This window comes from Podarcis gaigeae, assembly GCF_964106915.1.
Source record: "Podarcis gaigeae genome assembly, chromosome: Z".
Taxonomy (NCBI): Eukaryota; Metazoa; Chordata; class Lepidosauria; order Squamata; family Lacertidae; genus Podarcis; species Podarcis gaigeae.
Window position 1 is genome coordinate 8,960,120 of NC_139691.1, and position 14,174 is coordinate 8,974,293.

Genomic DNA, 14,174 nt, shown 5'->3' on the forward strand with positions numbered 1-14,174 from the left:
ATGTCACTTCTTACTTGTCTTTTTTCTAAACTAAAAATCCCCAAACAATGCAACCTTTCCTCATAGAGGAGTTGATTTGTCCTCCTGTGAGCTTTTTGCAGCTCTGCAAATATCCTTTTTGAGGCAAGGCAACCAGAACTGTACAGAATATTCCATGGGTGGCCTTACCATCAGTGGGTAAAACAGCACTAAGAGACGGGCAGCTTTTATTCGCAAGCCCTATTCTCAACATGGGATTCAAATTCTTCTACACTTTCATTCCTTTAAAAATGTGGTTGCTTTTTATGCTGTGCTTTCATGACAAAGCAACGCAAACCAGGTTGGAGGGGTGTTAGAACAGAAGATAAAAGGAATGCCTTTGTGGCTGTTGCCAGCCTGTGAGCGAGGTGTGAGGCCTTCTTCCTACCTGACCGCTGTAGTGCTGAAGGAAGCAGAGGATCGGGTGGAGATGTAAGGGTAGTGTTTGGTGTCCAGTTTGTCCTCAATGGCATCCTAAAAAGAGAAGAGCAGAAGATCAGCAGTTTTGGAAGAGCTTTCATATGTGCATCCTAGTGAACTAACTCTAAGGTAAAGGTAAAGGGACCCCTGACCATTAGGTCCAGTCATGACCGACTCTGGGGTTGCGGTGCTCATCTCACTTTATTGGCCGAGGGAGCCGGTGTACAGCTTCCGGGTCATGTGGCCAGCATGACTAAGCTGCTTTCTGGCAAACCAGAGCAACGCACAGAAACGCCGTTTACCTTCCCGCTGGAGTGGTACCTATTCATCTACTTGCACTTTGACGTGCTTTCAAACTGCTAGGTTGGCAGGAGCAGGGACCCAGCAACGGGAGCTCACCCCGTCGCAGGGATTCAAACCTGCGACCTTCTGATCAGCAAGTCCTAGGCTCTGTGGTTTATCCCACAGCGCCACCCGCATCCCTGCTAGCTCTAAGGATGAGCAAATCTGTCAACTCTGGATTCTCATTTCTCATTTTCAGTTCTCCACATTTCCACATCAGTTTGAAATTTTCTTTTAGCCTACACCTGCATTTTAGTGTAAATTTCTCCTAATATACACATTTTTCTCCTTAGAGCCACATTTTTATATGTCGTTTTTCCTAAGCAAAGCAATTTGCCCCCCCATTGGCTTCAATGCACATCTCATGTCCATTAGGAGCTGTGCATTTAGGATTGTGGGTCCAATTTTATGGAACTGTTTAGACAGGCCTTCACAATATGAATTTTCTCTTTCTAACCAACCAATATTTGAAGATGCTTTACTGGTGGTTTTTAACTCTGCAGGTGCTTTTTGTAGATGCCTCAGGGCTGGCCCAATACATGTTGGTGCTTGAGGTGAATCATAACATGGTGCCCCCCCCCAGTGGCGGACCTAATTTTGGGGGGCTCTGAAGCCTGAACTGTTGTGGGGGCCCCTCTGCAACTAGCAACGAGGTCTGGGTAGCCCCTGTTATCTTCTTCAAGAGGGTTGTTCCATAACAGAGCACCACACCTTTACAACATCTGTGCTACTGACTCTCAAACCTAGGGATTGTTGAAATATATACAACAAAAATAATCAGTTTGAGTTGTGCGACTCAGTTTGGGTCTACTAGACCCCAAAATTCTAAGCAATGTGGACTAAAGTCATTTCTTGGGGGCTTCACTAGTTTCATAGAAGACCCATCTCCAGCCTCACCAACCTCAGGAAAGAAGCAGTGAGTGAAGATCTACATGAGGAACAATGGGAGTAAGCAAATCAACCATACCCAGCAGTTAAAGTGGGAATGAAAGGCTGTCATGAGGGGGAATCATGCCAGGTGGGTGTAGACCCCAGAAGATCCCAGAAGGCAGCCCCCACCATTTCCTTTTGGGTGGGGGAAGAAAAGCAGCAATGCCTCCTATTTGCCAAGAGGCTACTATAGAGGCAGCAGATCCAGCCTCCAAGGAGCATGCCACAGCCATGGCTGCTACCAAGGTGATAGCAGCAGGTGATGTATATTTGGAGACTGTTGATTTGGCCACCAGTTGTCTCTCCTTTCCTTACACTGGGCCAGCCCTTGAATGCCTCTCATTCTTTTAAGAAAAATACAGATTATAAATATGCAAATAGAAAACCAAGGAGGAACACAGCCAGGGAGCTGTTGCTAATGGCAACCTCCCCCAAGGATGCCTTCAACAAGTGCTTGACCCTATCAACTGTCAGTGCCGGCCCTATGATGACCACCAAATCCAGGGAGATCTAGGCGGCTCATGTCCATCACATGCCCACCCGCAAACTTCATAGGAGCAGCCAGTCTGGTCACAGGCAGAGTAACAAATGTAAATCTTACTTTAGGACAGCTGGCTAGTTTCTGCCCCTCCCCTCCATCCAGGCAAACAAGAGGCGTTATCACAGCTCAAGCACACATTCCAGCCAGACAACTCTCAGGGAGGATGCGAAGCAGAGAGTGTGGCTAGACTGGAGATGTGGCCTAAAGAGAATCTCAGGGGCCAGACAGATAGGCCCATAGGACCACATTTGACCCCTGGGCCTCAAGGTCCCCCTCCTCTAGTTTAAATCTTTACCTCCATAATATCCTTTACCACCGGGGTCCATCGAGACAGCTGGTAGGTCTGCTCGCTGATTCGTTCCTTCCGCTCAGGCTTGCTTCTGCGGCGTAAGGTAGACTGAGAAGAGGGAGATAGGCAATTGCAAACATGGAAGGAGTGTGAACAAAAAAGGCAAACACACCACACAACTGGCTTTCTTTTTCATGCTTTAGTTTAGGGCAACGCCTGGGCCTTGCAAACGGGCCACTAACAAGTTAAGCTCCTTCATGGTGCTGATGAGAGCTGCAGGGACCAGATAAGGGACTTATCTCAATCACATCAGTGTCTGGTGGACAAAGTGAGGATTTCATGATAGCTGCTGGCACCCTTCCCCACAAAAAGAGAAAATATTATATGAAGAAGCATAAAATAAATTCTAGCTGTAAATTTAAACTACCAACATACATCACTTTTATACCCCTTTAACTCGCATGGCTTTCTTCCACAGAATTTTGCGAACTACAGTCTAGAAAGAGTCCCAAAGATTGTAGTGGCTATCCCTAGCTCTTCCACACACTGAAATATATTTCCCATGATTCCCTGGGAAGGTGGAAAAATTGTTGAATTAGTCCAAGGCTGTTGACACAACAATCTTTGAATAATGGAATGGAAAAGTCAGAAGAATTTACTTTTCCCATAGGTCAATGCCCCTTCATAGAGAAAAAAGGCACCACCCCTAATCTACTGTGTGTCAGTGGATGTCCTGGGATTCAGAAAAGGTTTAAGTTAAGTATATTAGCTTTATTAAATTTACTTGAAGCCTTGTACTCGGCGTTGTCCAGAAATTCCAGGAAACCCTCCAAACCTGTGCAGTTTGGAGAAGCTCAGTCCACCATTTTGTTCCAAAATGGTGTCCAGCTGTATCCAAACATAGACAAAAATCTGCTTTTTGATCTCAGGAAAAGGTAAAGGTACCCCTGCCCATACGGGCCAGTTGTGACCGACTCTAGGGTTGCGCGCTCATCTCGCTCAAGAGGCCGGGAGCCGTCGCCGTCCGAAGACACTTCCGGGTCACGTGGCCAACGTGACGAAGCTGCAACTGGCGAGCCAGCACCAGTGCCGCACACAGAAATGCCGTTTACCTTCCCACTATAAAGCGGTACCTATTTATCTACTTGCACTTAGGGGTGCTTTTGAACTGCTAGGTGGGCAGGAGCTGGGACCGAATGACGGGAGCTCACCCCGCCGTGGGGATTCGAACCGCCGACCTTGCGATCAGCAAGTCCTAGGCACTGAGGTTTTACCCACAGCACCACCTGCGTCCCGCTTGATCTCAGGAACCATCATGCAAAATCTGCTTATGACAACATAAAGAGGTATCCAAATGCATAGAGAGCAGCCAGGCAAACAACTTCCCAAAAGATCTAGTACAGTGGTACCTTGAGTTAAGTACTTAATTCGTTCCGGAGGTCCGTTCTTAACCTGAAACTGTTCTTAACCTGAAGCACCACTTTAGCTAAAGGGGCCTCCTGCTGCCACCGTGCTGCCGGAGCACGATTTCTGTTCTCATCCTGAAGCAAAGTTCTTAACCCGAGGTAATATTTCTGGGTTGGCAGAGTCTGTAACCTGAAGCGTATGTAACCTGAAGCATCTGTAACCCGAAGTACCACTATAGATGTATTGTTATTATTTATATACCAGCCTTCATCACAAGATCTCAGGGTGGTTCACATGATAAAAATACAAGGCAAAAGCACAAAGAAATCGTTTTTTAAAGAACAGAATGATACCCCCACACACACACAAACCCATTAAAAAGGCTGTAAATGTTAATCAGACAAACACTTGGTTGAAGAGGACCATTTTTGCCTGGCACCTGAAGGCACCAGAAGAACCTCCCTGGGGAGCATTCCATGAACAGGCGGCTACTATACAGAGAAGGCCTGCTCTCTTGTTGCCACTCTCAGGGCCTCCTTCGAAGGTGGCACACAGAGAAGGGCCTCAGGATGTTATGACTGGGTCTGTTTTCCAGCTTTGCATGCTGAGCTACAGCCCTTCTCCTTCAGCAACTGGGAAAGGCATCTCCGAGTCATTGCTAAAAAATCTTCAAGACCAGGTAAAAACTTACATCTGTGATGATGGGTACTCCAAGGTGGGCCATATTGGTGATGATCTCACTGTCCTCAGGTGGAATCTGAGCATGTTGAATCAGCTTGTTGAGGTTTTCCTCAGTGATGCCTGGGAGGGTGGAAAAACATAAAATTGAGGTTATTTCCCTCCCCAAAAAAGATAAATAATTCCACATGTCGCTCAAGCACCCCTTTAGCCAGGTTTTCCAAACCTCTGAGTTTATTGACCCCATGGATGGACTTACAAAGTTGTCATTGACCCCAACCCAAATTTTTAAGAACGTGAATGAAATAAAGTCAAGTAATACCAGCATATAATCAACATTTATCAATCATCAATCACCATGACTTGAAATCATAAAACGAAAGAAAAATAAGGAAGTAGAAAAAAGTATAAAGAGGTAAAGGGACCTCTGACCATTAGGTCCAGTGGGAGACAACTGTGGAGTTGCAGCGCTCATCTCGCTTTATTGGCCAAGGGAACCAGCGTACAGCTTCCGGGTCATGTGGCCAGCATGAGTAAGCTGCTTCTGGCGAACCAGAACAGCGCACGGAAATGACATTTACCTTCCCGCTGGAGCAGTACCTATTTATCTACTTGGACTTTGACGTGCTTTCAAACTGGGACCGAGCGAAAGGAGCTCACCCCATTGTGGGGATTTGAACCACCGACCTTCTGATTGGCAAGCTCTAGGCTCTGTGGTTTAGACCACAAAGCCACCTGCGTTCCAGAAAAAAGAATACTTGCATGCAAATCTGTGTAGTATATTGTGGAATTATCTTAATAAATACAGAGGTTCCTCATTAACCAGAGGACACATGGTTCCACACATGCCTAGGCCTTTTATTTCTCAGGCTCATAGTTCCCAATTAAACTTTTTGCACTACATCTTATGAGATTCTTTTTTACATCCCTGGGAGTTTAACAACCCCTTCCTGACCACAAAGTCTTTATTCAGCCTCTGCACTGCCCCATTGACCTCTGGGGTGGGGTGGGGATCAATATCAACCACTTTGGAAGCAGCTACATCACCTACCATTCTTCAGGAAGATGTAGAGCAGGATGATACGGATCTTGTCATAAGTGCTGACATTTGCATCAAGCAGGATGGGGACAATAGCCCTCATTGGGTCCTTTATTTTCTCCCCCTCTGCATCGGTTCCCATGGCCAGGTCCTGAAGAAGAAATATATAGCATCCATCAGTCTTTTCCCACTTTGGATCTACAAGGTAGATTGTCCTCTGTCACCTGATGTCCACGTCAAATCCAGGGAGGGAAAATGCTGGAGCAGCACAACTTTACTCTTAATATAATCACACTGAGATCCCGAATTTAGGGAAAAGTAAGACACTGCATTTATTACATGTTTGATGGGAAAGCTCTTATTTCTATCTAAGATGGAGATGCCTCGAGCCATGCTTGATCTTGCTGAATCCTCATGGAGTGGGAGGAAGTAGGAAATGAGGTCAGCAACCCCAAGGGTATCAGTCTAGAACCTAAGGCAGGGGTGCCCAAACTTTTTCCAAAGAGGGCCAGAAGTGTGTAAGGGGTGACCAAAGTTGTTGAGCTTTTTTTTGGATTGAATTGAAGTTGCTGAACTTTTTTTTAGGATTTTACCCAGGACATATACTGCCTCAGGGGCCAGATTAAATCGACCAGCTGGCCAGATTAGGCCCCCGAAACGGACTTTGGACATGCCTGACCTAAGGGAAGGTCAGCACAGGTTACGTCAGAAAGGATGGGCTAAGAAACTTCGAGGTTTCTCTCTCCATCTGCTCTTTCCCCTGCAGACACATCAGCCTCCAGTGCAAGCTGAGTTCCAAAACTTCCACCAGTCTAGGATACTCCTCCCCACCCAGCCTCCCATTCCCCCACTGCCTGCCTATTCATTCTCACCTACAAATGAAAAGTTAATCCAAGTTCTTCCCAACCCTTACAGTTTCCCATGCTTAATAAACACATTCCCTACAGCCACCTAGATATCATGTCCATGAGCATTTCAAAGCTTTGATGTGCACCTCTCCCTTTTGGAGGAAGACACATGCATTGTAACCCTTCCATTGTATGTCACAGAGCACTTAAAAACAAAAGGTGACCTCTGTAAGACTACACTCCATCAATAAAGGGGAAATGGAGCAACCTAGTCAGCAGCTAAGTCAGCTCTTTCTGAGATTCCTAGCAAATTATGCAAAATGCATTACACACACAAAAAACACCACATGGTGTTGCTGACATAAGAATGTGTTTGCAGCAATGTCTTTCCATCAGCACAACCTGCTCAGCAATTTTCTGAATCAGTTGGTTTACCTGTTCAACTCGGCAGAGCTTGTCCACAGTGCCTTGGTAGTGTTTCATGCAATCTTCGGCCAGGTGAAGGTGAGTGGAGTACTGGAAAGAAATGTTAAAAAAATAAAATAAATGTGGCTAAGCTGCTGTCCGTCGTCAGTGCACAGAACCATAGATAGACTTGTAGAATTGGAAGGGACCTGAGGGTGATCTAGTCTAACCCCATGCAAATGCAGCAATCTCAGTTAAAGCATCCACGAAAGATGGCCACTCAACCTCTGTTAAAAAAAAAACCTCCACAGAAGGAGAGTCCACCACCTCCCGAGGGAGTCCGTTCTACTGTCAAATAGGTCTTACCTTGCTCAGCTCCTTCTGATACTGGGGCATCTTTTTCAGCATCTGGGAGAGATCCCTCATGGTTGTCTACAAGTTTTAAATAGAGAACAAAAATCATCCACATGCCTTGCTTCCAAAGGGTACCTGGCAGCTTTTGGACCAGATGACCTGAGCTAAACAATGAAGATCTTAAACAGTTAAAGCAAGACAACCAGGTTGTTGGGGGGGGGTTGGAGGGGGAAGGATAAAATATTACTTAGAACCATTGAGCTGTACCCAGGCAAACACCATTTCTTGTGCTACTCATTTAAAGAACCTGTAAAGCATTTTAAATGGCAATGGCTTCCCCCACAGAAACCTGGGAACTGTAATTTGTCAAGAGGGATGAGAGTTCTTAGGAGAACACATCCTCAATTCCCAGAGTTCCCTGGGAAGAGGGATTGATTGATAAACTACTTTGGGAATTGTTGCTCTGTGAGGGGAATAGGGGCATCCTAACAACTTTCAGTGCCCTTAACAGTCATGACATCACTAAAAATAACACTAAAAATGGTTTGTTAATGGTACTGAGAGTTGGTTGGTGGCTACAGTTCCCAGAGTGGTTTAGCAGTCAATTTGTCTTCCCAGGGAACTCTAGAAATTGTAGCTTGGTGTGGGGAACAGTGTGTCTCCCAACACCTCTTAGGACTTTTAAGAAACTACAGTTCTCTCTTTGTGGGAAGTCACAACTGCCAAAGGGGTATAAGAGGGCTTTAAATGTGTGGCAAACACTTGCCTGGAGTTCTTAATGAAATCAAGAAATATTAAGTGAAGTCATGATTAACTTGGTATCAGTGGGACCACATTTAACTAACTTCATCTGGATCCAACACAAAGAATTCAAAGGAGCCTCAAAAGGTCCAGTCTAATTCCTCATGAAGGGGAACTCACCACCTCTAACAGTGTAATCATGTTCCTCATAATAGTCTAATCCTTTTTCTGTAATTTGAACCCATCAATGCCTCACTCATTAATTCGCTGCGTCAGCTGTACAGCAGCCCTTTAAATACTTGACAATGTGATCGTAATCCTTTCTTCTCCATAGTAAACACCCCCAGATTCTTCAGCCAATCATAGTACTTGGTCTTTTATATATTTGCTACATTTGAGGGGGGAAAGTTTATATCTATAGGAATAAAAAGGCACCTTTCCTGCCCCTGATTCTAGCTCTCTATTCAATCTTAAACATTCTAACATATGGTTGCTTGTTTAAGCTCACCTTATCACCCGTATTCATCCTTTTACTGGAAGAGAAGTCCTTCAGAGAGCGGGTGACCTCCCTGGAATCAAATAAAGGCCAAGCAAGTCAGTAACATCCTCCCTCCATCCAGCTCAAGCCATGCCCCTTCCCTAGAGCAGTGGTGGGGAACCTCAGGACTGGTGGTCAAATAAGTCCCTTTGGATCTCTCTATCTGGCCCTCAGAGCTCTCCCCAGGCCACACCCCTCACTGGCCCAAGCATCTCTAGTAGGGCTAGAATGTGTCCTTCAACCCTAATAATGCCTCTTGCTTGTCTGGATGGAGGACAGAGAGCAGGGTGCAATTGCACATGGAAAGTTGCCTACTCTATGAAGATAAAATTTGCATTCATTGCTCCACGCGCTTTTGCTTCTGGCCCCACCCACCACTAGCACATTGCCCTCAGAAGGCTGCCCAGACAGGAAACACAGTTCACTTCCTAAAAGCGTAGCTTCAGGCCACAGACCAACACAGGAGGTTAAATGTAAGTCTTTAGGGCTGCAACTCAATACAGGGAGGTTACGAGTGTGTGTGATCCCATCAGTTCCAATGGACTTCACTGAAGAAGCTGAACTGCCTCAGTGGAGTGACTGAGCTACAGATTAGGGATTGATCTACTGATTCAAGTCTCCTGTGGGCCGTGAACTCACTAGATGGCCTTAAGCAACTCATGTACACACACTCTCAGCCTGAGTCTTCCTTCCTCTGCAAATAATAATAATAATAATAATAATAATAATAATAATAATATCCGAGCTTGCAAAATGGAAAATAATAACACCCAATGACTTCATAGGGTCACGGTAAGGACTATGCTAGACAATGAATGTAAAGTACTTTGAATACTTGGAAAAACATAATTAAAGTTAACTTTTTACTGGTATGGAAAACCAGAGTTTGTACAGTGACCACAAACACTTGAAAAACTGCTGTGCAAATTATGATTATTAATGTTAGCCTCCTACTAATGAGAGGGTGGGGAGGAAAAAAGGACAGTCTGTATACTATCCAGTTGGATGTGTGCTTTGCTGTTTTAAAAATAAAAAGTGGTATCAAACTTCAATTAATAAATTAAACCTTCTTAATTGGATTTAGGATTCTGCTGTGCTGCTCTGCGTTATGATTCTTCCCCCCCCCCCCACAAAAACAAACATATATAATCTCTCCTTTTGCACAATATTTCTAGCTGGAAGGCTGCTCCCTCCCAAAATAACCTCAGGCAACAGGAACAAAAAGCAGCACACTGTTTTGCAATATGCAGAGTGAACTCAACACCACCAAGAGAGAGGAGATGCACTCTTACTGGGAGACTTCAGCAATGTGTTTATGGCGCAAGGTGACCCAGAGGTCATCATCTTCATCCAGCAGAACCTCTTTGACACGGGCCTCCCCAATGCCACTTGTCTCATACCTAGTGAGGGAGAAAGAGAATGTAAGAACATAAGAGCCTCCTAACAACTCTCAGCACCCTTAACAAACTACAGCTCCCAGGTTTATTTGGGGGAAGCTCTCGTGGTGGCCAACCAGAGGCCTGGGGTAAACCCACAATCAGGATTCAAGCAACTGGTATTCAGAAGCATTGCTGCCTCAAACTGGGAAGGCAGAGCATAGCCATCATAGCTAGTAGTCATCAATAGCACTCTCCTCCATTGATTTCTCTAATCCTTTTTAAAAGCCATCGTTGCCTCCTGTGGGAGTGAGTTCTGCAGTTTAACTATGGGGAGAGAAGGTAAGTGCAGTAGTACTTTTTGAAAAATCTATTTTAAAATTCATTTACAAGTTATGGGGTTCACCAAAACTTTCGGAGCAGATTTTGGGGAGGCCTAAGGTGTGCATGGGGAAGAGGGGGGGGAAGTCCTATGGTGTAGGTGGAAGTCATTCCACTCGCTCAAGGGTTTAGCGGAACACTGTCCTTAGGGCTTTTGCAACCACCAGGGTGTCTGCAGGACCCTTACTTGTAGACGTCATTCTCAATGGGAAGCAGATCATAGCTCATGGCTTGGAATGTCAGTTCATGGAGCACTGGAGAGCTGGGGTCAAAGCCGCGGTCCAGGATGACGAGCTGGGAGCGGGCTTTGTCTGGACCCTTAGGAGGGGAGAAACACAACAGAAAGGCTCAAAGTGTGGGTGGGGACAGGGGGAGCATGGACAAGCCCCACCCTCAAAGCCATCATGTGTCACACCCAATCCCTGACCTTCCCAGTTCAAGGACAGCAAGCCTCTCTGAAGCTACCACCTGGTGTCATGATGACATCAGGGGAATGGCAGGTTGCTGCCCCCACCCAGCAGTCAAAGTGTCCCCTGGAGTTCTGTGAGGCAGGTCCTCCTGCTGGCTGAATCTAGTTTCCCACCCCGGAATTGTCAGGAACCTGGCTAGACATGTGCCCTTAAGAGGAAAGGTGCCCAGTTTATATGACCTGACCTTGTTGGTTGTTCCACACTGAAGTACTCACCTCACCCATGGTAGGGTCATCAGCCTTGTAAGCATCGAGTTTGTCCTGGATCAGCTGGGCCAACATGGCATTGTCTTTGTAATCCCTGCAAAAAAGCAGAAAAACAATGCTATATATATATATATATGACGCAGGTGGTGCTGTGGTTTAAACCACTGTGCTGCTTGGGCTTGCTGATCAGAAGGTCGGCGGTTCGAATCCCCGCAACGGGGTGAGCTCCCAGCTCCTGCCAATCTAGCAGTTTGAAAGCACGTCAAAGTGCAAGTAGATAAATAGGTACCACTCTGGCGGGAAGGTAAACAGAGTTTCCGTGCGCTGCTCTGGCTTCACCAGAAGTGGCTTAGTCATGCTGGCCACATGACCTGGAAAATCTGTCTGTAGAAGCTCTCTTGGCCTGTAAAGCAAGATGAGTGCCACAACCCCAGAGTCGTTTGTGCTGCTGGACCCGGAAAAGCCCACAAATACATCAGTTCAGCTCCCACTTTAAAGAAGGTGTGAACTGCTTTGCTGGATGGGACCAGGATTCATCTAGTTTTCCTTTTCCCAAAGCAGGTACAAGGAACCTGTGGCTTCCCAGACCTTTTTTTAAATGTTGCTTTATGTTTTCATTGTATACATGTCGTTGTACACCACCCTGACATTTTAAGAGATGGCAGCATACATATACTTTTTATAAAATAAATCAATAAAACTCCTAACTCCAATCCTTTCCAGCCAGCATGGACAATTCAAGCAAACCTTTTTTAAAAAAATAGAAAATAAAGAAAAGTGAGCTGATTTACAAGTGTGATTCATTAATCTGAGTCAGTTTGGGGAAGCTATTTCTAAGGATTTGTTTTAGCTATAACTTGTACGTGAAACCCTGACTTAAAGCTACTAACTATAAAAATATTCAGGGCACATCAGGATGGAGGGGAGGAGGAAGAGCAATAGTAAATAAAGCATCCTATTCATTGTTGCTATTTACTACCATATTTTTTGCTCAATAATACGCACCAGACCACAAGACGCACCTAGTTTTTGGAGGAGGAAAACAGGGAAAAAAATATTCTGAATCTCAGAAGCCAGAACAGCAAGAGGGATCGCTGCACAGTGAAAGCAGCGATCCCTCTTGCTGTTCTGGCTTCTGGGATAGCTGCGCAGCCTGCATTCGCTCCATAAGGCGCACACACATTTCCCCTTACTTTTTAGGAGGGAAAAAGTGAGTCTTATAGAGCAGAAAATACGGTAAGTAAAGGAAAGAAAGGTTGGGGTTGGTGGTGCGTCCTTTATAAGACCCCTGTCCAGAACCCAGACTGACCCTCTGTATCGGACAGCAGGGTATTCCTTCAGGGTGGCACAAAGGGTGGCAATCTGCTCTGCCAGGCGCTCCAAGATCGGGTTTTTCATCTGGGCCTTGTGAGGGCTGTAGAAGCTCTGGAAAGAGTCAGCAGAGTCCAGGGAGTAAACCTGCAGAGGGCATCAAAAGAACAGCAGAATGACAAAGTGAGCTAAATTGTCAAGGCCAAGTAAAATGGGTGGGTATCACACCCGGGAGCCAGCAAACCTCTCCAAGGTGGGAAGATAGGAAGCTGACTTATCCCAAGTCAAACCACTGGTTCCTCTAGCTCAGGTTTGCATGCACTGACTGGCAGCAGCTCTCTGGCATTTCAGAGAAGGACATTCCCTGCCCTACATAGGAGATGCTGGGAACTGAGCCTAGTAGAGTTCCCTAATAAGAAGGGACGACTGTTAAACCACTTTCGTCTGCTGCCTTCATTACACATCTTTACACATTCCTTTACAACCAGGCCTTTGGCTGATTGCATGTTCTATGGCTTTTAAAATGGGTTTGTGGGTGGGGGTTACTTTTTTGTTTGTTTTATTATGTATTTTGTGTTCTCATTTTGTATTTTTATGTTGTGAACTGCTCTGTAAATTTTGGATTAAGGGTAGGTAGGTAGATAATAGATGAGAGAGAGAGAGAGAGAGAGAGAGAGAGAGAGAGAGAGATGATAGATAGTGATAGACAGACAGATGATAGATACATGATAGATAGATTAGATAGATTCTAAACTATACTTCCCGGGAATCTTGGGGGTGGGACCCTGCCTCTTCAAAGTGGTATAATTCTGCTGTAAATGTAAGGTGCAGATGGGGTGTTAAGGTGACTTGTTAGTTTCTTCATTATTGCTAAGACCCAAGATTTGATACAACACTTCTGGACAGTCAGACCCAAAATATTTTGAAGTGCTGTGCTGTAATTATACATGCTCCCACAAGCATAAACCTTATCAAGTCCTCAGAAAGTGCTTCTGTGTAATCACCCGAAAATATGCATCGTCAGCACAGGTTGTGGTCTTTAAACAAGGAGTAGCATACAGTGAGGCTTGTTTCAGTAATAGCATCATCCTAGTTCCATCAGTGCCAGAGGGCATTTCCACCACAGATAAAAAACAGAGGAAATTTGATGAAATTTATGTTTCAATAGCAACAGGGGACTCCAACCCTAAGATTACAGAAAATATAGTTCCTTGCTATAGTCATTAAAACCAGACCAGAATTGTTAAAGAGAAGATGAGCCCCATGTCAAAAGTGTCTTTAAAAAAAAAACTATTTCTGATTGTACATGGGTTTTATTGTGTTCGTATTTTAAAATGCACACTTTGTGTCCATGTATATTGTGGGGTTTTCTTCCTCAGCTGTGTGGTTGTCATGATAACCCTTTATTATATTGGGATGTTTATGGTCTGTAGACCCTATTAGCTGAACTGAACATAAAGTACTTAAACACAGAAGCGAGTCCTGGGGCTGAAAACAGACCCTGAAAGGGAAGAAATCTTGCTCTAATTAAACCCCCCTCTGCAACTAGCTTTTTTGTTGTTGTTTTTGTATCTTGACTGCTGCCACGCGCAGTCAGGAGAATGGTCCATTCAGATTAATATTCTGCCTCCTGGAGGAGATCTGACAGATGTCTCAGGGACAGTTCAAAAGCAGGGCATGATGGTGCAGCAGATGTTGGAAATTAAGGGGGAGCAAATATCTCCAACAAATACCTCTGCAGAAAAAGGGAAACCACCCTTTGAGATTTCCGTCTGCTCCATCGCAAACAGCTGTAACAATAGCCACAATCACGCATCATGCTCAACTGTGGGCTAGCGCAATATTCTCCAACCTTCACCACTTAAACACTGCCCTTTCCA

At 45.2% G+C, this 14,174-nt stretch overlaps 1 protein-coding gene across 4 annotated transcripts in view; it reads right to left on the reverse strand.

The window, feature by feature from the left end:
* Window positions 1–14,174, reverse strand: part of LOC310836459 (syntaxin-binding protein 1) — a 57,574-nt gene that overhangs the window by 10,983 nt on the left and 32,417 nt on the right. For all 4 annotated transcript variants that reach the window (XM_083721780.1, XM_083721781.1, XM_083721778.1 and 1 more), the window contains 11 exons: window positions 12,293–12,441; window positions 10,993–11,077; window positions 10,495–10,625; window positions 9,843–9,950; window positions 8,521–8,581; window positions 7,284–7,349; window positions 6,948–7,028; window positions 5,677–5,815; window positions 4,639–4,748; window positions 2,547–2,648; window positions 407–492 (listed from right to left, as the gene is read on the reverse strand). In XM_083721780.1, the coding sequence (XP_083577906.1) occupies window positions 407–492; window positions 2,547–2,648; window positions 4,639–4,748; window positions 5,677–5,815; window positions 6,948–7,028; window positions 7,284–7,349; window positions 8,521–8,581; window positions 9,843–9,950; window positions 10,495–10,625; window positions 10,993–11,077; window positions 12,293–12,441 (1,118 nt within the window). The remainder of the gene's footprint in view (window positions 1–406; window positions 493–2,546; window positions 2,649–4,638; window positions 4,749–5,676; window positions 5,816–6,947; window positions 7,029–7,283; window positions 7,350–8,520; window positions 8,582–9,842; window positions 9,951–10,494; window positions 10,626–10,992; window positions 11,078–12,292; window positions 12,442–14,174) is intronic.